Genomic DNA, 26,045 nt, shown 5'->3' with positions numbered 1-26,045 from the left:
AATAAATTTTCTCAGAATAACTACTATTTTTTTAACGCGAGAATTTTCGTATGCTTCAACCAAAAAAAAAGTTGTTTAAGCTAAAAAGAAAATTTACTGGGAGAAAAGATACAGTGCATATTTTTAGTTTTTTTTCTTGTCATTGTTTTGCAGATAAAAATTTAAGATTGCGTATTTACATAATTGGAAAATTATTACGCGAATTTTTTAAAATTTCATTTTAATTTATTTATTTATTCAAAATTTATAACCTGTCTCAAGTCTGCTAAATTTACACTCATTAATTAATAAATAAATGAATTAATTTATTAAAATGTTAATTATTTATTTTTAGAACTCAAATGCCGAAGTTGAAAGTTCTAAAGTCGAAAAAATAATAAAAATCTGCGAGTCAACTAAAATTGATAAATATCTAAAAGAAGTTGGCAAATCAAATGCAGATACTGAAGATTCCAATATAAATATCGAGACAATTAATAATAATGTTGAGGCTGTTCAAGTTAATGGGGTATCAAAAAAAATTGCTGACGATAATCAGGTTAATGGGTTACCAGTTAAAAACGCTGATGGTAAAAAGGATGATACTGATGGAAGCATAACTGGTAGTTCAAACTTGAATAAAAATGCTGGTGACAAAGCATCTAGAGTTAGTATTAGTGATGAATCAAGTGGAACTGATGACAGAACTGAAGAGATGTCTTACGAACAACGTCTAGAGATGGCTAGAATTAAGTACAAAGATATTTTAATTCTTAATAGACTCAATATACCTCTAAAAGTTATTTTATTGATGGTGATGTTAAGGGTGCTCAAGTAGATGAAAATTTAAATAATAATGATAATATTAACGTTAATGAAAATGACAATGTTCCAAGTAAAGATAAACTTGGAGAAGCTAACGAAGAACAAATTAAATTACCGGCTGAACAAAATTATTTAGTGAATAATGATAAAGATAACGCTGATGTGGGAGGAAGTAAATCAGATAAAATTGTTGATGCACAAGTTAAAGAAGTAGATTGTTCTTGTGATGTACAAGAAGAAATAGTCGTTGCGGTTGATGGCACTATTCAAGTCTGTGAAGAAATAGCAATTGAAATAAATGACGCCCGTGACATACAAATTGTTATTCCTAAGAGATCTCTTGATAAAATTATTGTTGAAGAAGAAGAAGGACTTGCTGCGGATGACAATTTAACTGATAGAGGACAAACCAAGGTTGAAGAAATAGTTAATGTTATTGAGGAAGAAAAGTAAATGAAAATCAAGCTGCAGACAATGGGAAAACTGCTGAAGAAGTTGGCACTGATGACTAAGATTCAAGTACCGAAGACCTCGACAGCAGTGTAGTTGCTAAAGATATTGATATCAGTATTGATAGACCAAATAAGTATTATAAGAATAATCCTCATGTGCCAAATAATGATAGTGTTAAAATAAGTAATAAAGATAAAAAGTTAACTTCACGTAAAAGATCAAGAAGCTTTGCACTGTCAGTGATAAATTGGATGATAGTGATGATGATGCACCTCTTTCTGATAAATTAAATGAATCAAAACGCCGTAGGTCAGCTAAGGCTAGAAAACCTAGTCTTGGTTTACGTGAAGGTGATCATTGTTATGTTAACCAAAAAGATGAGTCAGCTAAATCACCAAAAACAAGTTTGTAAATATTGTGGTACGAGTTATCTATACCGTAAGCCATTATTCAAACATATGAAGCAGCAACACGGTATAGACACTGAGGATTTGATTGAAAATGAAAATGTTATTGTTTGTTAGAAATTTACGCCCGAAAGACAAATTCCTCTTACTAATTGTTTTTTGATGTTTAATCGTATACAATAATTATTGATCATATATCTAAAATTTATAAACTGTTTAATACATTATATTTAATATTTTTTTATAATGCAATAACTATTTCAAGTGTCATTAGTAATACATGCTTAATATTTTATTAATTTAAACACTAATGTAATTCTTATAACTTTTTCACTATTAAAAAAAAAAAGAAAAGAAATGAACAATTTAAAATTTGTCTTTTTTTATTTCAAATGTCTTTTACAGTAAATTTTATTTATTATATTTATCACAAGATGAAGAATTTCAGTTCTAAAATATTAATAATACAAAAAATAATTATGAATTTTATAATTATTGAGGTTCATAAAATTACCAATTGATACAGAAATAAATTAAAAAAAAACATCGCTTCCGTTGAAAGAACAGGTCTGGTCTGCATTAATTGTATTATTTTTCAAACTGTACTTGCAGGATTAATATCATCGGTGTCAGATTCATCAGACTGAATATCATCATCACTGTCAACATCCTTAGCTTCACCCGTAAAATATAATACAGCACGTGGTATGATGTGATCTTTAAAAATATTTGCATCTTTGAAGTCAAGTCTCAAAATTTTTTTCGTTTTCTCATCGAGATCAGCGTAATCAGTATCATCAGGAATGACAGGAGGTTTGAAAAAATTGAAGAATGAATAGAGTCTAACTTTCTTCTCGCCTCCTCGCTTTACTTGGATTCGTCTGACAGTAACGTTTTTACCCAGTCTCCAAAGAATATCGCAACCAACGCTCTTACAAATTTCTTTTCCCTGGTAATCAGCTAAATGGTTTTTATCCACTTCATTTCTTGTGTAATATCGTTTAGTTAACACAGAATTTTTAAAATAGTCATTTTTATTGAAATAAAATTCAAACATAAAACCCGGTGGATCTGGAGATTTGAAGTATTCAATTCTTACATCATAAAGGTATTTTAGTACCGGCTCGTCGTAGCTGTGAACCATTCCGTCAATAATTTTGGCATTTTTTAATACTGTCAACCAAAATTCAGGAATACCAGTAAGATCGCACTCTTCATCGATTTTCAAGCTTTTCATCAATTTATTACAAATGTCTTCTTCATCATTTACCCAATCACACTCATCGTCATCTGGTTCATAATCCCCAGCAACAATACTGCCTCGTTTACTGAATAATTTATCCCAAGTTCTGTGATATTTAGTTTCCAATGCATCAAGTTCATCAATAAGTTGACGTTCATGATCAAAATATTCAAATTGTAACTGTTTCAATGCTCTAAGTCGTCGTTGTAGTTGATAAAACGCCATATCGTTAAATTAAAAGTTTTTATTGAGCAAGTACTGGTTTGGATTAACTATGACACTGATCTTAAACTATCGAGTATTTATCACTTGTTGATGCACCGACGACTAACAAGTAAATGATATAAATTTGAGCTGCTACAATCCTTAGAGCCCAAACTAGTAATCTTAGGAATGTCGGGCAGTTGGGACTTGGAACCCTGACTTCAGTGATGTCATCGCACCCCCATAGACCAACTACCCCCACCAACGAAGGTATGTAGGTCTATCAAGTTATTTAGTATTTAAGCTCATATTTTACACAAAGTTTCATGAAATTTACTTAGAGTAAATTAATCCTGCTTGTCTTTACTCCTTATTCATTTGTCTAGAATTAAATATAACTGACAGGAAAAGTATATCTATTAACCCTCATTTAATACAATGACTGAGTCATAATCTATAATAAATATAATGCCTCATTAAATAAGATAGTAGACAATAAATACCTTCTAATACCTGGTAAGAAAGTAAATAGCTGTTATTTTTGTCCAAATACTACGTATTTTAAATAGCAAAAAATTAAGAGTATATATTTTATAATTCAAAAAATAAAAATAATATTTTTTTTATTATCTATGATTCTAGAGATAGCAGACAATTAAAAATTTCCTGATTTTTTTCCCAACAGATAAATTATTATTTTTATAATTTATCGTTTTTAAAAAAATTGAAAAAATATTTGACGTCAGCAAACTTTGGTATCATTATTATCTACTACTTTTAGTAATGATTGTAAATGTAGCAGACATTTAGTAATTTTTATGATTTTTAAATAAATGAAAAAAATGTAAATCGATTAAAAATGCGCATTCATAAAATTTAGAAATCGGTATGCGCATTTTTTTATTTATAATTAATTAATTCGTTTATTTATAACTTTAAATTTGTCTCATATCTGCCACATTCACTCATATTTCAGTATCACATTAGTCAAGTAAATTAACTCACCATAATTTAAAAAAACATAAACTTTTCATTATTGGTTTTAAAATTCATTTTTTTTATTCTCTAAATGAACTAGAGCAGAAATATGAGTGTGAATATAGCAGACATGAGAGAGTTTATAAATTTTAAATAAATAAATATATAAATTAAAATGATGAAATTTTAAAAAATGCGCGTACTGATTTTTCATTTATCTAAACACGCATTTTTTTATTTTTGTTCTGCCTACATTTTATTTATTTGTTCTAAAATTCCAAAAATTGACAGCTGTCAACTAAATTCACACTCACAGCAGAAATGGGATAAAATCTGCTATGACGTTTATTTATTTCCATCTTTGAATACTTGTCATCTGTTAACAAGCTTGTAAAATATATCCAGAAATCTACATACATTATAAATTTTCATATTTTCTAAGTTTAAAATTAAAAAAAAACAAATATTTTTTTCAAATTGTGTTTGAAAAATTTATGAGTGTGAATGTAGCAGACATCAGACAAATTTAAAATTATAAATAAACGAAATAAATAATTAATAAAATAAAATTTTTAAAAATGCGCATTTAAAAAATTTTGAAATTAATAATTTCATTTTTTATAATTATTTTTTTTTTTAAATTATTTAGTCTATTTTATTATAATTTTAAATATGTAAAATGTCTGCTACATTCACACTCACGAAAAAACAATCCATTCCTACTGCTATTATATAAGTAACTTTTGTCGTATTTGTTATAGTTAATGAGATATTTCGATTTTAAAAACAAAAAAAAAATTTTTTTCTTAAATTTTTATAAATAATTGCAAAAAAATTATATAAATAATTAAGTTAGAGCTTTACTTTTGTTATAATTTTGTTGAGTAGCTAATTTAGAAAAAAAAAGTCTTGATGAATTTGTTGTATCTGCAATAGTTTATAAGTAATATTAATAATAAACAAAGAAAAGCAGGCGCGAAAGGTAAGTTTGAATATACAAAAGAACTAAAAAATAAATAAAAAATCGAAAAATCAAATTTTTTACAAAAGTTGATATTGGGCTATTATTGTTTTATTTTTGAGAGTAAAATAAAAAATATAAATTAAAAATTAAATTGTTTATAACAAATTGTTTATTGGATAACAATTTAAATTTGAATAAAATAAAAAAATTTTTTCAGACATTAAAGAGCAAGATGAATAATGATTAAAAAAAAAAATGGGCCCTTAATTTTCATAACAAGTGGTGGAAAAAAATAGTTAATTAACAAATGCGTTTTTAAGTAATAAAAGAATTTTTTTAAGAAACGGTTTTTTTTTTTAAATCATAATTTTCATCAAAGATTGTGTTATGAAAAAAAAATTTTTGATTATCTTATAAACAACGCATTTGTTTATAACAATTTTTTAAACAATATAGGATAAAAATTATTAAAAATCATTTTTAAGTGGCTTATGATCTTAAGAAAACGGACCAAAAGCAATATTATAAAAAAAATATTTTTTTCAATGTTCAATCGAGGTTGATAATTTTTTACTTCAGTAAATTGTTAATAACAAAGTGAAAATTAACAATTTTTTAATTTTTCCAGAGGAAATCTATTCTATAGCTTTTGGAAAATAGCTCCATGAAAAGAAAAAAATTCCAGATTAATAGTTTAACAATTATTGCACTTTCAATGTTGATGTTCATGCTACAAAAAATTGTTAATTAATTAATGGATAACTAATTGAAAAATCGCGATAAAAATTTTTGATCGCCGGATTATTGTTCATTGATCTATCCTGTAGGTGCCTGCATTTTTTCATTTCTTAATTTTCATATTTAATTAGTTTAAATAATATTTTTTTATTAAATGTCCGAAGTGGGCAGAGCTTACGCAAGCGAGAGTTCCCGTTTTCGGCCGTATTTTCAACCCTTTAGAAAAATTATAAATATTGGTCCTAGAGTTCGGGGAGGTAGGACTTTTTTTTAGGAAATTTCTTCCTCTTTTTGGATCTTTTTTCAAATTTCAAAAATTTCGAATACTTTTTGAGATATTCGCAAAAAAACAAAACCCCCCTTTTTTTTACTAAATAGTTTATAACTTTTGTAATTTTTTCGCGCCCCACTCCAAATTTTTCAAAAAGTGTCTAGATGCGATGACGAATCGAATGACACCTCGATCATAATTTTCCGAGGCGAATAAAAAACTTTGACCCAAAAGGCACATGTTGACTAGACTATAACTAAAGCGTTAAAACACAGCCGAAGTGCTGCAGAGGCTCTCAAAAACGATGGGAAAAACGAAAAGGTATCATTCAGTGCATATCAAGTTCCCAAAAAAATTAAGAAGGAAGAATCACCTGCCAAAGAAGGACATAAAATAATCTTCGACAAAGAATTTAATATCATATAAATTGGAATGAACAATTATCAAATCAAAGACTAAACGTGCATTATTGAATTTTTTAGCATGGTTTCAAAAAGTTTTTATTATGTATACTCAAGAATATTTGTATGAGTATTTACGCGGCAAAACCTCAGCAATCTATTCCCGAAAAATCTATAAAATTGAGTCAGTTTACTTATTCATCAAGAATTACTACTCAAGTAAACATTAATATTAAATATTAAAGTCATGATGTATTATAGGATATACTATAGTACAATCCAAAAGGGTACTTGTCACTCTGTCAAATGACAGAGAAGTACTCAAACAATAGCGTATTGAAATTTGGAATATAACACTTCTGAAATAAATGTCTTACCAGGGACACTACAAACCGTAGGCGCGATCTCGTGGCGAGCACCGAACTACTCCCGCTGCTGCTGCCTAGCACCGGGGAATTTCCCCTTCTCCATATCGATCTTTTCTCCCAAGAAATTTTTTCTCTTGGCTTAAGCAACTTTTGTTATTTTAGTCGGAGAATACAAAAAATACTTGCGTGAAAAGAATAGTACTTGTTCCGAGAAATTTTATATACAAAAAAATAATGTATCTTGCACCAAAAAAAATATCTCTTACTTTAAGAAATATAAACTTTTGAGACAAGTAAAAATTTTTTGATTTAAGCGTAAAAATATGTTGACGTGAAAAAAAAAATTTTGATTCAAGATACAAATTTGAAGATAATTGTTTACTTGGTGCAAGTAAATTTTTATTTTCCGAATCGATCAAAAATATTAGTATTTTTGGTGTAAATTCTTATAAAAAAAAATAAAGTTAAGCAATTATTTTTGAATGAATCCGATAAAATTAATATTTTATGTGAATGGAAATTATTTATAAAATCTCATTAGTACTCCATAATATTTTATAAGTAATAGCCTTCTAACTAAAACTTACAAAAACTCATAAATCACATAGCTTTTAAATTAAAATTAAATCTTGTAAGTTTTTACAAGTTAATTCGATTATAGATTTTCTTACTAATTCTTATAAAATTTTTATGAGAAAAAGGTCTGCATTTGTCCATGTGATTCCTGATTCAGTCTCATAAAATTTCGAAGAAATACTTGTCAAATATTTTCTCATAAAATATGACAAATATTTTATGATATTCAATAAGATATCATCTCCTAGGATAACTTTTATTAAAACTCATAAATTCTAAAAATTTCGTATAAAAAAATAATCATACTGAGATTTTGTAAGTATTATAACATCGGAATTCGCCTGATCAATTCTTATCGAAAATACATTAGAATAAACTGTAACAATCTTATAGAAGTGAAAGTACTTATTCAATCTTATAATCGTAGGCGAAATTCGAGTCACAAAATCTCATAAATTAAAAAATCTTACTCATTCTTTTAAAAATCTAGTACGGAAATCATGATAGGAAAACATTAATAGCTTTGACTCATAGATTCTCATAAAAATTCATATGAGAATTTTTTTAAATCTCATAGATATTTTCGAAGCTCATAGATTCTTATAAAAAATATTCGATATCTTATCAGAATTTATGAGAGCTTTTCCACAGGGTACAATCATTCTAAACAGTAATTTTTTCCTCTACCCTCCATAAAGTAATCCAAAATATATTTGATTAAGAACTGTCATGTGATGTTACTTAAACCAGCAATTGGGGACGGGGACAATTTGCCAAAAACTAGACTTTTTAGTCTTCGGGGAAATAAACCTCACCCTATTCGCTGAGTAGCGATCTACTATTTATGTTACCATAGTGTCTAGATAAAGAAGATTTTTCAAATTAATAGAATATTTGCACAGTTCACACGGTTTACTAAATATCATCGTTTAAACTCTGCAGATATTACTGTATATCCATACAATATCAGCATATCACGTATTATTAATTGATTTTTAATTACTAAAACCAATTAAAATAAAATCATCTGTTTAAAAGTACAGAACGGGAACCTCTAGTCTACTACACAGAAAAAACAGATATCTTGAGTCAAGAAAATATTTTTGAAGACAAACGTTTTCGGGAACCAAGTCAAGATTTTCTTGAGCCAAGAGAATTCGTCTTGGTTGGAGAAGATTTCTACTTTATCTGAGAAAGTTTAGGTCTCCAAAAAAATTTTCTTGAATCAAGAATATTTACCTTCAGTCGAGAATTTTTTTTTTTGTGTGTAGGACATCGCACGATTCATACGGTTTACTTGTAAATATCGCCGTTTTAAGTCTGCAATTATTATACTCTATTTGAGTGTGATATATTTTATTTGAGTGTGAATGTAGCAGACATCAGACAAATTTAAAATTATAAATAAGTAGAGTAAATAATTTAAAAAATCATATTTGAAAAAAATGCACTTATGAATTTTTAAATTTTTTAAATGCGCATTTTTTTTTATTTAATTTTTTTAATTATTTACTCTACTTATTTATAATTTAAAATTTGTCTGATGTCTGTTACATTCACACCCGTTATTTTATTTATAATTTTAAATCTGTCAAATGTCTGCTACATTCACACTTATGAAAAAATAATCCATTCGATTACTCGAAATGGTTGCGATCACTTAAAAAACATCGACAATCGAAATGAAAACGTCGATTGTTTGCTAATCGATTTTTCACCATTGCAAAGGTAAACAAACAGGCATGATTATTTTATTACTAACCTGCAATAATAATAATAACAACTAGACGTTTAAATAAAAAAAAAAGTTATATATTTAATAAATAATTTATAAAAATGTTGACATTACAATTTGGTCAGTGTGGGAATCAAATAGGTAATAAATTATATACAAAAATAATTGAAGATATTAAAATAACACGTACTAGTGACTCATCAGTAAAAAACCAGGACTATGTTGAAGATTCAAAAACAAAATGGTTTGGGTCATCAAAATCAGGAGGTATATTTGCACGTGCTGTTTTAATAGATACTGAAAATAAAGTTATAAACAAAATAAAAAAACAAAAACAAGATCCTTGGAGTTATCGTAGCAATAATATTATAAGCGGAGATTCATCATCAGGTGGATCTGCTAATAACTGGGCTTATGGGTACGTTAAAAAAGGCCCGGAGTTTGAAGAGTCTGTTCATGAATCAATAAGAAATGAACTAGAACTCACAGATAAAGTTGATACATTTTTTTGTCTGTCTGGTTGTGCTGGTGGTACTGGATCTGGACTCGGCAGTTATATAACGCAATCAGTGAGAGATGAGTATCAAAAAAAAAATATTTTATCTGTTCTTTTGTTGCCTTTTGGGTCTGGCGAAATAGCAACACAAAATTATAATACTCTACTGAGTTTGGCTAAAATTATTGATAGCGCCGACATGTTAATTGTAATGGAAAATGATAAATTAAATAGTGAATTAACTAAATCAGTTAATTTAAAATCACATACTGTAAATTTTCCAAATGACGTCAATGATGTCGCTTGTCAAAAATTATTGTCAGTATTACAATCAGCTAATGATGTTGAAAATAATTTAACAAATGATGTCAATTACATGGTATCTAAACTTGTACCTCATCCAGCTTATAAATTTACAAATATTGAAACAATACCATTAACACTACCATCAAATAATACCAATAATCTATTGGATAAATCATTGTGGAGTGTACAGAAGGATACGATTAATTGGCAAACACAATTTAAATACTTAAGACGTAATTTGTTATCCAGCAGTAGTTTAAATGAAGGAAATAAATTCCGTTCATTGGCAAATATATTGATGACACGTGGATTTAATAATGATAAAGTTAAAGTAAATAATAAACTAGTTTACAATCAACGCGATGATCCGTTTGATTGTGATGAGCTGATTAAAAATGATATTTATGCGAAATTAAAGTGGATGACGTCTTATGATAAACTGCGACATTTTCATCAAAATCGTAGATTTCTTAATTATGACAAATTGTCATCTTTGATAACAAACAATTCGTCTATAAATAAATCGCTTGATAGTATTGTTGACAAAGCCTGGAATTCTTATACATACGGAGCATTTTTACATCAATACAGAAAATTTGAATTAGAAGATGATGATTTTTTGAGCGCGTTTACTAAAATCGAAGCTGTGATTTCTTCTTACAATGAATTAGAAAGGTATTTGTTGTTTTTTATTTTTTATTAAAAATTACTAATATATGACTAATAATTAGCGTTTGAAATTCTGTCTCAATCTTCATAGGAGCTTATGAATTTTTTATCAAAGCTGTAATAATATAAGATTTTAAATATCGCCATTAAGTTTTTAAACCCAAGAAAATTCCTTATCAATTAAAAACATTTGTCTATTAATTTTCAAATTTTCTAATCAGAAAAATTTTTTCGCGGTAAATACGTTTGTGTTATTAGAAAATTTGTAATCCATCACAATTCCAGGATTTCATTTAAAAAAAACTCATTTCTACTTCTATTTAAATTTTTATTATTTTACTATAAGTAAGACAGCGGGAAATTAAAAAAAAAATCCATACAATATATTTTTAAACAATAATTGCATTATAAAAAAAAATAAAATTATTTTTTGAAAGTCATGATCTTAAATTTAAACTTAAAGCTCGTACTCAATCACGTGAAATCTTATCACGTTTACTTGGAACTTATAATTTAAAAGCCTTAACATACAGCCGTTATTTTTATAACTCTATAAGCGGTTATCTGAAAATCTAGATCTGATACAAAACTCTAATTGAACCCTTTATATTCAGCGTAAAAATCTGATAAGCAATAATTATTTTAATTACACACTAAAAAAATTTTTATACCTCAACAAAATTAAAATAAACAAAGTATTTGCTAAACTAATTGATATTTAAAATTACAGGCATAGTTAGCGCAACAGTATTGTCGTCGCCACCCTTACATATGACTTATACTCTATCGACCGTACCGTCAACATAACATTTAATTTTATTCGCAATCTATTTAATACTCCAATCTGTATACATGTGTATGGCTCCTATTCCGCACGAGACTACACGGAGTCAGGAAGTTTCTTCATGACGTCAGATCTTGAATCGACCCTCACAACCCTCCAAGCCAATATATTTACACCAAAGATACTCACCCTCAGAATACACCATCAGTATATATATACATATAGTGGACAGTGGATACTATAAACAGCTATTCAATGACGCAAAGAGAGCAGGAGTAACGACTTCTTGGAACTCGAGTTAGACTTCTTGGCGCTGCATCCTGACCTTGAAATTCAAGTAAAATAAATTTTCAACCCTTGTCAATTTATTATCGACTTTATTTTTTTTTCCAAATTATCCAATCAACTAAAATAATTTATACTGATATTATTTATATTTTTTTTCAGATAAAAAGATTGAATGGATGGATAAAAATATAATATCGTAAACAAAAATAATATTAATACGTTCCTGGATTTGTTGTCTTCGTTTAGCGGTATTTTTCTCCCACCTCCATGGGATTTGTCCACCCCCACTGCCTGGTCGATACCACCACCACTGTTATTTTAAGGCCACCCTTATATTGTAGCAAAGCATAAAGAGGATAGAGAGTAAGTTGGAGTAAGTTGAGGATACATAGACTATATGACCCCACTGCCAATAGACAAGGGTGGGATATACAGTTTAATACATACTGCTGCTATCCACTGATAGTTTGGTGGTACAGGATACACACACAAGAGTAACTAATATTACATTCAAGTATTGTGTATAGTATTGTAGTAGTGGTTCTACTCTGGTTCTACTCCACCGTCTCCTTTTTACAAAAATTTAAATACCAGTTCGTGTAAATAATTGTGATTTTGAACGTCTCTGCATGAGAATCATCAAGAGTTTTAATTTAAATCTACAAAGTTTATAATAATTTATGTGATTTAAATTTGAAATTTTGAAAAGGAGTAAAGGAGAGATCAATTATTTACCTCGAGACGCGGTGGAGTCTCTGATCGAGCTCTCTGGTGCCTGGGAATTAAACGAGAAACGCCATTTTGTAACAACTACGGACGCGCATTCGCGATTTATTATGTTTTTTATATATTATTATCATTGTTACTGTAAAAAAAACATTTTAATTACTAAATGTATTATTAGCTAGTTATATAGCTATCGGATAAAAATAATTATTTTTAATTTAAATGCACTCATTAGTTATCTGGTGATCTGAATGGTGGTTGTTATTTGTGATTTAAAATAATACTCAGGATTTTTATTATTTAATTTTTTTTTTTATTAACGTAAGACTAAGTGGTATTAGTTTGTGTACTGGATGATAAATTTGAAAGTGTGTACTCTGTGAAATTTTTGTTTATTTTATTATCATTATTATTTTAACCGTCAATATTATTTTTTTACTCATTTTATTTTTTATTAAATACATTTTAAAATGTATTAGTGATGAGCGCAATGACATTTATTATTGAGGGATATATTTTTTGGAGTCAATATTAAAGTAAGCATAATTTTTAAATAATTATAATTATTTTTGTCGTTTATTTAATTAATAATTAACGAATTATTGAAAGAACTATTTTTATTTTTAATTATAATCATAAATTATTATTTTAAAAATTAATAGTAATATTTTAATTATAAATATATGTAATAATTATTTGTTTTATGAATTAAAAATTAATCCAATGCATACATTATTTTATTATTATTATTACTTATAAAAGTAGTAATAATATTGAGAAAGAAAAAATATTTAAAAAATGGGTTCATTGAATTATTGCTACGACCCTGAAAGTTTCAGAAATTTAGAATCACTTGTCTCTCTTGTCCCTACACCTTACGGCTTTCTCTTTTTTTATCTTTTATTCTTCATATATTAACTACAATCCCTTTCTCTAACATAAAAAAAAGTAACCAAGGGCACCATAAAAAAACTCAAATTATATTTCAAATTTAAAAAAATTCCTATATATTTTTCAAGTCAGCCGGCGTCTTATAATTTTTAGATTTTTTTTAAAACAATAAATTATAAAAAAAAAGATTTCAAAAAATTGCACCTATAGATTTTCTAATTTTTGACAAATGCATATTTTTAGTTTTTTTTTGTAACTCCATCTTCATGTAAAATAATTATTCAATAATTCAAAACAAAAAAAATTTAGTAAACAATAAAAAAACAATTTTGTAAAAAAAAATAATGAACGAAGTTGTTGAAACAAATAAAGTATGAAGAATTTATTATGATTATGATCATTGGGTGACTTCAATGCCTGATCTCCCATACATAACACATGTGGATTTGAATTTTCAAATAACGTGTCGCTACTTGAACTTTTTTAAAAAAGTTAACAATAATAAGTCAAAATTCTTTAAACAGCCAATCTATTGAGGCTATTTGTCGCCAGTTTACTTGCCAGATAAGATAATTTATAAATATGTGTTTTGAAAAGCATAACTAATTATCAGGTTTTAATTCTTATTAACTTTTATAATATGTACCGGGAGGATGACTCACTGCCCTAAGGCGCGCAGGTTTTCAATTCTTTCTCTCTTGCCCTCACTCTTGTCCTCTTTTTTATCTTTTATTTATACATAACATTCCTCATCACTAGACCCTCTTTCAACGTTTTTTTTCTACCTGTACCCAAATGTTTTTTCGATCCTCACAAAACCTGTTTGAGAATTTAAAAGAAAAAAAATTGGGATAGTTATGACCGATCCCAGTAATTGCATAACAAAATATGTATTTTATAAACACATATTTTTTTTTGATATATTATCAATATATTATATTTTTCTAGTTACTAAAAATCGAGAATAAAATTCTCGAAATATTTCAAGATGAGGACTCCAGGATCTGAAACGGAGTTGAACCGCACGCATGATAATTACGGGTTTGAATTTCATTTAAAACGTAAATCAAGATCTTCATCATCCTCACCTATACCATCGTCATCGGGGATTATTGTTAATCCTCTGGCATTATCAACTCCACATGGTGGAAGTCATATATTTACAAATAGGTATTGCATTTATTACATTATTATTATGAGACATTAAATCTTGGTAGTATTTACTAAACAATTAAATCTATTGATAACGGTTTCAAAACTTTAATTGTCATAAATAAAATTTTATTTTTATGCTCCATTACTTTTTATTCTTCCGACAGTTCTACACTTGTATTTTATTTCGTGTTTATATTTTTTATGGTCATATAACTTGGAGTAAACCGTAACCATATCAAATTTCAATAATAAAAAATCTAGGGTATCTTTAAACTTCTCCAGGAAAAATGTAACAGAGATAAAAAAAATAATTTATAGTTTTGAAAATATACTTTCAAAAACTATTGTAATTAAATGACTCAAAAAACATTATATATTTATTTACTTATAAGAATAATTAATTAATACAAAAGAGTCAACAGATGTCTGATGTTTTCAGTGTCACATTAAATTTAAAATTTTGTTGATTAAACGATTAAAATTCTCTATAATTTCTTATTTGTTTTAATTATCTTTTATAAATATTTATAATTTGTATATATATATATATATATATATATATATATATATATATCATTGTGATATAATAAATAATAAGAGTGAAAGTAAAATCTGTGTAATTTTAACAATTATATACTTCCGTTAGAATTATTTTTATTCAAAATTCAAATTATATAAAAATACAAATAAATCCAAAGATGAGTATGGTACTGAAATTTGCAGACAATTACCAATTTTTGAATTTTTTTTCCACAATTTGATTTAAAAAAAAAATAAAAATATGCACATGTAGAAAATTTAAAAAACTATGTGCAATTTTTTAAATACTTTTTTTTATAATCTATCATTTTAAAAAAAAATTCAAAAATTATCAGACGGTGGCGAACTTCAGTGTCATAAGATGATGATACTGATATTAGCCGACGTCTAATAATTTTTAGATTTTTTAAAAAACGATAAATTATGAAAAAAAAAATATTTAAAAAAATTGCACTTGTAGTCTTTTAAATTTTCTACATGTGCATAATTTTAGTTTTTTTTTCTTCAAATGTAATTGTTCAAAAAAAAATCAAAAAATTTTTAATTGTCTGCTAACTTCAGGATCGTATAAGATGAGTGTGAATTTAGCAGACATCAGACAAATTCAAAATTATAAATAAAATAACGGGTGTGAATGAAGCAGACATCAGACAAATTCAAAATTATAAATAAATAGAGTAAATAATTTTTAAAATATTCTTTATAAAAAATGCATTCATAAATTTCAAAATTTTTTAAATGCGCATTTTTTAAAATTTAATTTTATTAATTATTTACTCCATTTATAAATAATTTTAAATATGTTTGATGTCTGCTGCATTCCCGCTCACAAGTCAAAGTACAAATAAAATTTTGAAAAATTGATAACGCAAAATAACAATTGTATGACATCTGCTGATAAATAACATCAACTAAAAGTATGTAAAGAATTTAACCACGAGATTCTAAACTCATAAATTTTAAATCCAAAGCCACAAATTCTATTTTATGTTTTTTTTTTTATTTGAATTCCTGGAAAGCTTTCGTATCAATTGGCGCTATAATCGTTTTATTAATTAATCTATATACATACACATATATTTATATATAGTATAATATATCACAACACAACACATTTAAATTTAACACAATATAAGTGTATAAAATACACTTGCACATAAATTCTTGTGTAAATAACAAAATATATACGTACATATGCACACATATATATGATTACTATGTGATTTCTTTGAAGTACAATTAAAAAGACTGATACGTAACGATAATAGCTCAAAAACAATTTTAATGTACGTCGTAAAGTGAGGAAAAAAAATTGATCTGATGAAATTAAAATAAAAAAGATAATAACCTTTTTAAATATTATTAATTGAATAATCATAATAATAATAAACGTGACAAAGTGCAAGTAAAAAGTTTTTTTTAAAATCCTAATACTTGACTTGTTATATATTTCCAAGTTTACTATCAGATAAAAAAAAAACGTGGTTACTTTAATGTTACTCCAATATGATTTTCCACATTTCTTTGTATGTAATCTCATAATCTTCAAGTACTTTGTGTTTATTATTTAAATTAAATATATAAATATTGCAACATAAATAATTATAAAATTGTATCAATTAAATTATTTAATTACAATGGTATTTACAAGATTTTTTATAAAAAAAGAGTCTGATGATTTGTCTACTCCAGCTTCTGTAAGCAAACCAACACCTGGGTAAATTTTTATAAATAAATAAAAATATATTGTACCGTGTCAATTAATTTAATTAGATAATTGCTAATTAAAATGATATATAATTTGTAAGTTTCTTAATTAGTTGGTAATGTTTTTTTTCAAATTTATTACAGTATGCTGTGCATTGAAGAAGGACTCGGAAAGTTGCATAGAATCCCAGTGAATTCGAGTTTAGCATCTGGAGTTCTGAAAGACGGGCAATTAACAAAACCAGAAACTGTAATTAATAATTGTTCTGATGAAACAGTAAATACTACTGGTGACAATGTACTTAAACAGGGACTAGATGATAGTCCAGAAACACCAAGAGCTAGTTTTTTAGACGGAATATTTGGTTGCATGCGACCATTCTGGGCCTTGTTGTCAAAAGCAACCGTTGCTGAAAAAATAAAAGGTTCCTCAGGTATGTCTTGAATTTATAAATACATAAATTTTAATAAAATTGTATACTAAATAAAAAATTTAATGATGTAACAGACGATTGGGAAATACCATTTGAAAATATAAGCGACCTCCAATGGCTTGGATCAGGTGCTCAGGGCGCAGTATTCAGTGGTATATTAAATAAGCAAATAGTTGCTGTTAAAAAAGTACGCGAGCCTCGCGAAACTGATATTAAACATTTACGTAAACTCCATCATCCGAATATCGTTAAATTCCGAGGAGTTTGTACCCAGGCGCCTTGTTTCTGTATTATTATGGAATACTGCCCATACGGGCCGCTCTATGATTTACTGAGAGCTGGTGAATTTATTCCACCCCATCGTTTGGTTACGTGGTCAAAACAAATAGCCGCTGGAATGGCTTATCTCCATGCTCATAATATCATTCATCGGGATTTAAAAAGTCCCAATGTTCTGATTGGTCCCGAAGAGGTTGTCAAGATAAGCGACTTTGGTACAAGCAGACAGTGGAATAATCGTAGTACTAAAATGACATTTGCTGGTACTGTTGCTTGGATGGCACCTGAAATAATAAGAAATGAACCATGCTCTGAAAAAGTTGATATATGGTCTTACGGAGTTGTCGTATGGGAATTACTGAGTGGCGAAATCCCTTACAAGGATGTTGATTCATCAGCAATTATTTGGGGTGTTGGCAATAATTCTCTACATTTACCGATACCGAAAAATTGGCCTGAAGGATATCAATTGCTGGTGAAACTTTGCTGGTCTGAAAAACCAAAAAACCGACCGTCATTTGGACACATCGAGTCACATTTAGCAATTGCTGCTGTTGATGTACTTGGTACTGAACCGGATGAATATTTCAAAGCTCAACAGACATGGAAAAGTGAAATAAGATCGCATTTAGAAGAAATGCAACGGAATAGTTCGACGGGTTCAAGATTCGAGTCTCAAATATCTGATTTATTAGAACGGCGTAACAATGAGTTACGTCATGCTCAAGAAATACGTGAATTGTATGAAAAAAAATTGGAAAAAACAAATAATCTTTACTCCCAAATAAGCACCGCTTTGTTAGAATTACAGCAACGTAAAGAAATAATATCGAAGAAGAAAAAAGAAAAGAAATCGAAAAATCCGTTGATGAATCAGTTGAGAAGAAAGCGTAAAAATCCTCATCAGAAGTCAAGCTCGACAACACCGACGACACCATCATCACCAATTGAATCGCAATTACAATCACCAGTCAAAGCTACTCTTTGCACACAAATTAACGTATCGACAAATCAACTAGAGACTGTAATTATACCACCGAGTAACAACAATAGTTTTAAACAAAAAAAATACCGTCATCGACGTGTTGGATCCGGCGGAGTCACCACAACAAGTTTACGCTCGTCACCCCACCGTGAACGTAAAAGTGGCGAGATGTCTGCTAAATATGTTAATCATCAAACCCAAACGGATATTACGAGCATAAACAATTCAATTGATTCAGTTGCTTGTTTTTCACGTACTCAGAGTACAAGACACTCAAAGACAACATTAAATTCACCTTTGAGTGACAAATTCATTGATTTACCAGACTGTAGGATATCATTTGACAGCGGAATTATTGGAGAATGCAGCAATGGTAATCTTGGTGAAAATACCGAGTGCTTTTATCATCATCATCATCAACAAGACCAAACTAGCCGGTGTTCAAGTCCGGATATGTGCAATGGCAACGAAAGATTGCGACAATGTAGCGAAGATGATGACCTTGAATCACTAGGTAGAAAAGTATCTGAGATTATAAATGCCAATCGTTTAATTTCATCTGTTGACAATGGAAATTGTGATGATGCTATTATGCATAGGTAATTTTTTTTACTTTTTTTGTTGATAATTTTTGATAAAACGTTTTTATTTTCATTGTAATTTATTTTTTTATTAGTTATAGCCAAATGCAAGAAGACTTGACAAACTTACCTCATGATTTTGGTACAATAACAATAAGTGGATCAGTTACTGATGATTACTTAGATGTGGAGACACCAATTAATAAAGACAGTGGATCGGTAACTGTAGAAGATGAAAATTATAATGATAAAAGAGTTGAATCAACGAGTAATGAAGATGATGATTATGATGACGTTGATGATGAAGAAGGTGAAGCTTCTGGAAGTTATAGTTTTGATTTTTCACTTCGGAGTCGGAGGTAATTTTTATTATTTGGAAATCTGCAGTCTGTATTAAATTGTCCCAATGGGAGTGAACTTCGGGAGTCTTTGATTTTTACTCCCACTCAAGGGGCGTGTTCAGAAATACACTCTGGAGATGAAAAATGATTTTTCCAGGCGATTAGTACCTTTGTAATGTCGAATTATTCCTTTGATTTGACGACCAGAGGATATTTCTGAACGCAGGAGTTGTGAATATTCTCTTCCAGAGTGTATTTCTGAACATGTCCAAGGTGTTCTGTGTACTAGTCTCCTTGCACGTGCGCAGATTTGAAATAATCAGTAGTGGGGTAATTTTTGAAGTTCATTCTCTCTCTGGGAGAAGTTTGCGTGACTCAAAGAATATTTTCTCTCGATACTGAAAGCAACAGACATTAAAATTTTTTTTTGAGTAATTCGGTAATAAAATACTAAAATTGTCAGGTGTCTGCTATTTCCAGTATCAAATATTAAAAAATTTCACGTTAATAATTTTGAACAGCAAGAAAATTTAATTGTTTTTATTTAGATGATTAGTCAGTAAATGGATAAAAAAATTTAAGATTTAAATAACTTATAAATTATTGAGTTAAATCTTAAAATTTCATGAAATTCAAATCTTAATACCAGATTTACTGAAATAAAGTAAACATAAAATTTTTACTTTTAATTAACTTGAAGTTTATTGATAAATTTTTAGAACAAATTCAAATTTATTGACACAAAAATTATAATAAATACATTATTAAAAATAAAATATTTAATATACAAAATTACAGTTTTGGAAGAAAACCAATCAGGCCGGGATCACGTAAAAGAAGATTGAAGCAAAACCCCCAAGTTGATCAGTGCCTAGCATCAGATGAAGAAAATACATCTGAGTATTCACATCCACCGTCCAGTCACACATCGACTCTCGAGAGTAACCCAGACGCTCAACGAGCTTACAAGAAGGCTACTAATCGTGCATTTAAAGAAGCTAATTAACTATTTCTTCTCAACTTTCCTTAACATAATAATTAATTGTTATGAGCTAATTAGTCTATAATTTAGTCGACAAGTCGCCAAACATTTCTTTAGATGTATAGACAATTATTTTTTTTTTCATGGTAATTAAAAATGAGTAGACGCTTATTATTATTTTACTTTAACGTGTTCACGCATTACATGCCAATGAAAAAAAAAAACATGAGATTAAATGATGCTGATTGTCTATGAATTAATTAATTAACGCGTCTTGAGACAATTATATATTTATATATATATATATATATATATATATATATATATATATATATATATATATATATATATATATATATATATATATATATGTACTTGCTAGTGTGATAAGTATTATTTAATTGTATATAAAGTACTCGGATAATTTAATAATCTTACGATTATTATTCAATTGTAAATATTTGAATTAATCAGCAGTTAATTAACAAAAGTACGATGCAATTTTTAAAATAATTATTTTTCGTTCCATATATTTTTATAAACTGTCAATTAGTTGGCAATCAAAAATAATTTTGTTACTGCAAGTTTCAAATTTTCGATAATTTATTAATTTCGATTAATAAAATATGAATTTATTTATTTTTTAATACGAAAAATAATTAATGTAATAATTAACTGCTGGTTAATAAATAATGTATAGATAATATATATAATATAAATTGTACTTTGTCTTTACGTAAAATCAAATTGTGAAAGTAGTAATTAAAAATTTAAGTTTTGTATTTAAGTTAGAATTGACTATTGACTAAATAATTTAATTTAAAATTTTGATTAATTTTTTTGTTTCGTGTATTGTCCGTAATTAATTAAGTTAATAATTGTGACTGATAGAGAGAGAGAGAAGAATGAAAGAAAAAAAATAGTGACGACATTATTTCTTTAAATCGCTCATATATTTGTACAAATATGTTTTGTTTTTGTCTGCATGACGATGTATATAATTGTTTTGAGATCTCAATAATGTGCCCACTTAGAAAATAAAATACAGGTATGCATTAATGTTTATGTATTATTTGATATGTTTGATTAAATAATTAATTAATTAATGGATGAAAGAATGAATGAATGAATGAATGAATGAATTTAATAATTAGATTTGTGATTGTGCAATTCATGTTACTCATTTTAAAGGATATATATATACATATATAATATTTATATTACACTTGTGCCGCCCAAAATTATGTAGAATTATATATAAACAAAAAACCTAATTAGTTTAATTAATAAAATTAAAATGAATAATTCGATTTAATGAGAATGAAAAATAAATTTTTTGACGAATCAGTATCTTTGCAAAATTATTTAAATTTGTAATTAATGAGCATTAATACGGAGCTGTATTTTTACTAGACATAAATTAATAATAAACTTAAATTATTAAAAAAATAAACGACGGAGTTTAAAAGTAATTTTTTTTTTGGAACTACAATTTAGTCATGAGGTTCGAGTGCCTTTAAATTTTCCAACGGATTTATGTCGATTAATAATAATGATAAGTAATGAAATGTTGGTCAATTAAAGAAAGAAAATATGAATTATAAATTTAAAAACTTAAATGCTTAAATGGGAATAACGTAACTGAAAACATTTTAAATAAAAATAAAAAATAGAAATGCTGTACCTGCTCCAGAATAAAAATGCCTTAAAAATTTTTAAATGTTATATCTTTCATAGGCACATTTACAAGTGACGATATTTAAAATTTTCCAATGACTAATTATTATTAAATAAAAATTAATAATTAATAAATTAGACAGCTCCATATTTGTAGTGGTATTAAAAAAAATATTTGTATTTAATAATAAATTTTGGCAGCTAAAAATAAACTGGTTCGTCTTTTTTATTTTTATTTTTTTTTTTAAATATATTAAACATAAATAAGATTATAAATAAAGTATTTAGAGATGTATTATTAGGAAGAAAAATTTATTTAACATTAAAAAAACGTTTAACTTTAAATTCTCAGTCCCTGAGTTAATTAATAGTAATTATAATTTATTTAATTTTTTTTTACAATGAAAATTTATTTGAAACAAAAAAAAGGAGCATTTAGATTAAGAATGCGAGTATTTGAGTCTTTTAAATATTTGATTTGTTTGGTATACATTAAATACATTTTTTTATTTACTGATTATTTACTTTTTTGCATAAATAAAATTAATAAAAATGCGTAGTTATTAATTTTACACAGCCTTGGTAATGATTCATTAATTAAATGATTAAATGATGATTCTGTTATTGAATATATATTTACATAAATTACGAATTTTCTAATTTCATTTTTTGATAATAATTTTTCTTTAGTAAAAACGTTTATTCAAAATGGCAACTAACGAGTCAATCTGGTCTGAATTTTTTTTGTATACTTCCAAAGTCGATATTCAAAAATTTATTTCCAAATTTTTATCGAGAAACCAACGATCATTTGATTCCAATAAAGAATCAAAAAATTTGTGTATTTGTCGTAAGAATTTTTAAATTTAACGCGCGTTTTTTAAAATATTTTTTTAATTGATGCGAAGAAACAACTGAGTAATGGGAGTTTTTAAAAGCATATATTTGTGAGAACTTTCATATATGTATATATATTTTTGTTTTCGAAGGATTATAAAAAAATTAATTACTTCAAATAGTTAACGAGTTTTCGAAAAATTTTATAAATTTAGGCCGGTCAAACCAGAACGACACTTAAATTCACTGGTAAATTAATAAAAAAGAATGAAATATTAAAAATTAATGAGATTACAACAATTACAATTACAACAATTATCTCAAAATATTTAATACTGATTTAAAAAAAAAAATTTATAAACTTGAAGAGCAAAATTTACAATTAATTTATTATCAATAAGACTAAAAAAAGTCTTGCACTTCTCGAGGGACGAGAAAAATATAAAAACCCAATGATTGATAATTATTTTTTTACCAATAATTAAAAATAAGTTTACGGAAATTTATATTCATTAACGTATATAATATCAAATCTATAATTTATAATTAATAGTTAATTGAGATTTTTTTTTCCTTAAAATTTTCCAAAGAAGAAATAGAGATTATTAATATATACATGAAATTGATGATAATGAAAATAAAAATGAGGAAATTAATGGTCCTATTATAATAAATTAATTAATAAATAGTATTCAGTATTTATTAATTAATTATTAATGATCCTAATAGTAATTAATCTAACGCGAGAGAGGCAAAGAGGTTCACCAGTAAAATGAACTGTGCAGAAATTCAGTTGTTGACTTATATATTGTCGAAGCACTTTGTTTCAAACCAGAAAATAATGAAACAATACCGTCTTTCTGGTTGTGATCTTCTTCTTCTTCCTCAGGTAAATATTCCGGCAAGTCTTCGCAGTCTCCATTATCAACAGATAACTGTTTTAAAAAATTTAATTTAAGTTATTAAAAACTATTAAATTAAATACCCGTGGAAAAATATCATGTCATTATAAGTCAATATCAATTTATAATTATCATCATATTTACTATGTAATTAATTTTCATTTATAACCGTGATGATGTCTTACCCTGATAGCACGAGTTGCTCGTCAATTAGTTTGCGACCAACTTGACGACAAATTGTCGACAACTCTAGCTTTTGCAACTTTTGGCTACAAGTTACCGCCAACTTTCTGAGAAAGTTGACGCCAGGGAAGAGCCGCAATTCGAAAGCAGGTTTCTGAGAAAATTGAAGGCAACTTTCCGTCAACTTATGGATTGCCAACTTTTGCCACCAACTTTCTCAGAAAGTGACCGCCAAATTAATGGATTTCCAACTTTTGTCACCAACTTTCTCAAAAAAGTGTCTAACAACTTTGGAAGTACCAAATTTTGTGGCCAACTTGGCGTCTAGTTGCGGCTGTTAGTTTGACGCCAGTTTCTCGCCAACTTGACTATCAGGGTTGGTCAATTAATTTTCAAGTCATCACCAGTTTTAAAATATTCTATCATAAGAAATTTTTTCTGACTAAAATAATTTTTTAACTTGGAAATTAATCATCTAGAACATCTTCTCTTGATCATATGATTAATTACAATAATAACAATTAATTTATCTAGTCATGAGCGCAAATAATTATAATGACAAATATTTTTTCCACCTGATTAAATATATGAATATTAAATTACCAATTTAACAAGAAATTCTTGATTGAATTTATTCCTGGTAACTAATCTAGCTTCCATATTTTTAGTATTATCTCTAATAGCTTCGGCAATACATTTAGCTGATACATTGGCCAAAGTTCTCATGGTAACACGTTGATGTTCAACATCAACAACTAATGATATCAGACCTTCAACTCTTACTAATGTTGCTTCTAAATCTGTTCTAGTTTCCTAAAAAAAAAAAAAAAAACAAATAAATGAATTTCTTGAAGTTCAATTGAACAAAAAATATATATGTATATAAATAATATACTCACAGGTAACAGGCCACTGACATGTAGAACAATAACATGTGTCTTTAATTTCTTTGGTTCAATAACTCGTCGGCAACGACTTCTTAAATTATAAATCGGTGGTTTCATCCGTTCAATATCATCTTTAACACTTTGCGCATATTTAGCTATATGTGGATCATCTATACAATATTTATTAATAACTGATTCAAGTGCTTCACGAATACCAAATGTTGATGTCAAGTGAACATAATTTTCAACATTTTTAGTAAATACTTCAAGAATATCAAGAGCGATTTCCACAACTTCTACGTCAGGTGATTCAAGTACATAAGCTAGATATGACAGGACTGTTTTATCCTGAAAAATAAATAAATAAATAAATATGAGTAATTATAATGTCAATAACAAATATTATTTCATATATATTTACTGACCTTTAAAATAGTATCATGATTCGTAAAATCATTGGCTAGTTTTTTATAAGTTTCTAGTGTAGCTCTTACTTGCTCTGAATCTGTCAGATCATCGGCTTCCATTTCACTGATTAAATTCTAACACTAAATAAAATTAATTAACAATTAAACTAAAACATAAAATAAATATGTTTTTTTATTAGATTTTCATACATATACATGTACATGTATATATGTCACTGAATAGAACAGCTGGGTCTCTATTTATTTTTATTTTTCATCATCGATTTCGTGTTTTCTTACTCTAGATGGCAATGTCTGTACTTTCTTTGTACCCTGATGCTTTAAATGTCAAATTATTGTATTTTTTATGCATAAAATTTATAATTTCATGAAAAAATATTGCGATTTAAGTAAAATATAAATTTTTTTCGCAATATAAAATATTTTGTTCGTTTTTAAAATTTAAAATTTTGCCCCAAAAATCAATCGAAAAAAACCTGCAGTTTTCTTACACATTTCGACATTTTGTCGGAACGTAAGTTAACTCAGAAATTTTAATTTTGGAGTAAATATTTAGGATATGATAAAAATGATACAGGACAATTTTGTAGCTCCTTAAATTTTTTACAGAATAAATGATTATCAATTTATTTAAATTTCGAACGAAATGATAATTTTTTGTTTTTTTTATACCCCAAGCGACACTTTGTTAACTTTTTGTTAGATTTATTGCGACAATTTGTCATCATGCAGCCAATTGTTAACTTCAATTCAACAATTTGTTAATGAGTCTGAATGTAGGAGACATGAGACAACTTATAAATTTGAATTAATTAAAATAATGAA

The 26,045-nt window shown here is 27.2% G+C and overlaps 4 protein-coding genes across 6 annotated transcripts; 2 read left to right on the top strand and 2 right to left on the bottom strand.

Annotated features, from left to right (window-relative positions):
- Positions 1 to 2,029: 2,029 nt before the first annotated feature.
- On the bottom strand, positions 2,030 to 3,310 carry LOC130672943 (nucleosome assembly protein 1-like 1). Its single transcript, XM_057477759.1, has one exon. The coding sequence runs from the start codon at positions 3,130 to 3,132 to the stop codon at positions 2,260 to 2,262; it is 873 nt and encodes a 290-aa protein (XP_057333742.1). The 5' UTR covers positions 3,133 to 3,310; the 3' UTR covers positions 2,030 to 2,259.
- A 5,933-nt stretch (positions 3,311 to 9,243) lies between these two features.
- Positions 9,244 to 11,848, top strand: LOC130673283 (tubulin delta chain-like). Its single transcript, XM_057478253.1, has 2 exons — positions 9,244 to 10,619; positions 11,845 to 11,848. Exons 1-2 carry the CDS (start codon positions 9,244 to 9,246, stop codon positions 11,846 to 11,848), a joined length of 1,380 nt encoding a protein of 459 aa, XP_057334236.1.
- An 828-nt stretch (positions 11,849 to 12,676) lies between these two features.
- On the top strand, positions 12,677 to 20,612 carry LOC130672903 (mitogen-activated protein kinase kinase kinase 13-A). 3 transcript variants are annotated; one of them, XM_057477679.1, is made up of 6 exons: positions 12,677 to 12,947; positions 14,251 to 14,472; positions 16,849 to 17,138; positions 17,213 to 19,001; positions 19,079 to 19,342; positions 20,123 to 20,612. In XM_057477679.1, the coding sequence occupies exons 2-6, from the start codon at positions 14,291 to 14,293 to the stop codon at positions 20,328 to 20,330; spliced, it is 2,733 nt and encodes a 910-aa protein (XP_057333662.1). In that variant the 5' UTR covers positions 12,677 to 12,947; positions 14,251 to 14,290; the 3' UTR covers positions 20,331 to 20,612. The 3 variants fall into 3 exon arrangements, with proteins under 3 accessions (XP_057333662.1, XP_057333664.1, XP_057333663.1); XM_057477681.1 differs by lacking the exons at positions 12,677 to 12,947; positions 14,251 to 14,472 and adding an exon at positions 16,183 to 16,694; XM_057477680.1 differs by lacking the exons at positions 12,677 to 12,947; positions 14,251 to 14,472 and adding an exon at positions 16,183 to 16,714.
- A 1,095-nt stretch (positions 20,613 to 21,707) lies between these two features.
- LOC130673220 (armadillo repeat-containing protein 1-like) lies at positions 21,708 to 25,448 on the bottom strand. The gene is made up of 4 exons (XM_057478175.1): positions 25,218 to 25,448; positions 24,805 to 25,140; positions 24,509 to 24,718; positions 21,708 to 23,755 (listed from the first exon to the last, which is right to left on the bottom strand). Exons 1-4 carry the CDS (start codon positions 25,317 to 25,319, stop codon positions 23,582 to 23,584), a joined length of 822 nt encoding a protein of 273 aa, XP_057334158.1. The 5' UTR covers positions 25,320 to 25,448; the 3' UTR covers positions 21,708 to 23,581.
- Positions 25,449 to 26,045: the final 597 nt, after the last annotated feature.

The sequence above is a fragment of the Microplitis mediator genome, chromosome 8 (genome assembly GCF_029852145.1).
Source record: "Microplitis mediator isolate UGA2020A chromosome 8, iyMicMedi2.1, whole genome shotgun sequence".
In the NCBI taxonomy this organism is placed as follows: domain Eukaryota; kingdom Metazoa; phylum Arthropoda; class Insecta; order Hymenoptera; family Braconidae; genus Microplitis; species Microplitis mediator.
Note: the sequence above shows the minus strand (reverse complement) of the source record. Positions and strands in the feature narration are given on the sequence as shown.

Coding starts and splice junctions, on each gene's coding strand:
- LOC130673220 (XM_057478175.1), bottom strand. CDS start 25,319: ATGGAAGCCGATGATCTGACAGATTCAGAGCAAGTAAGAGCTACACTA. Junction 25,141..25,217: donor ATCATGATACTATTTTAAAG/GTCAGTAAATAT, acceptor TTTATTTTTCAG/GATAAAACAGTCCTGTCATA. Junction 24,719..24,804: donor ATGTCAGTGGCCTGTTACCT/GTGAGTATATTA, acceptor TTTTTTTTTTAG/GAAACTAGAACAGATTTAGA.
- LOC130673283 (XM_057478253.1), top strand. CDS start 9,244: ATGTTGACATTACAATTTGGTCAGTGTGGGAATCAAATAGGTAATAAA.
- LOC130672943 (XM_057477759.1), bottom strand. CDS start 3,132: ATGGCGTTTTATCAACTACAACGACGACTTAGAGCATTGAAACAGTTA.
- LOC130672903 (XM_057477679.1), top strand. CDS start 14,291: ATGAGGACTCCAGGATCTGAAACGGAGTTGAACCGCACGCATGATAAT. Junction 17,139..17,212: donor AAAAATAAAAGGTTCCTCAG/GTATGTCTTGAA, acceptor ATGATGTAACAG/ACGATTGGGAAATACCATTT. Junction 19,002..19,078: donor GATGATGCTATTATGCATAG/GTAATTTTTTTT, acceptor TTTTTTTATTAG/TTATAGCCAAATGCAAGAAG.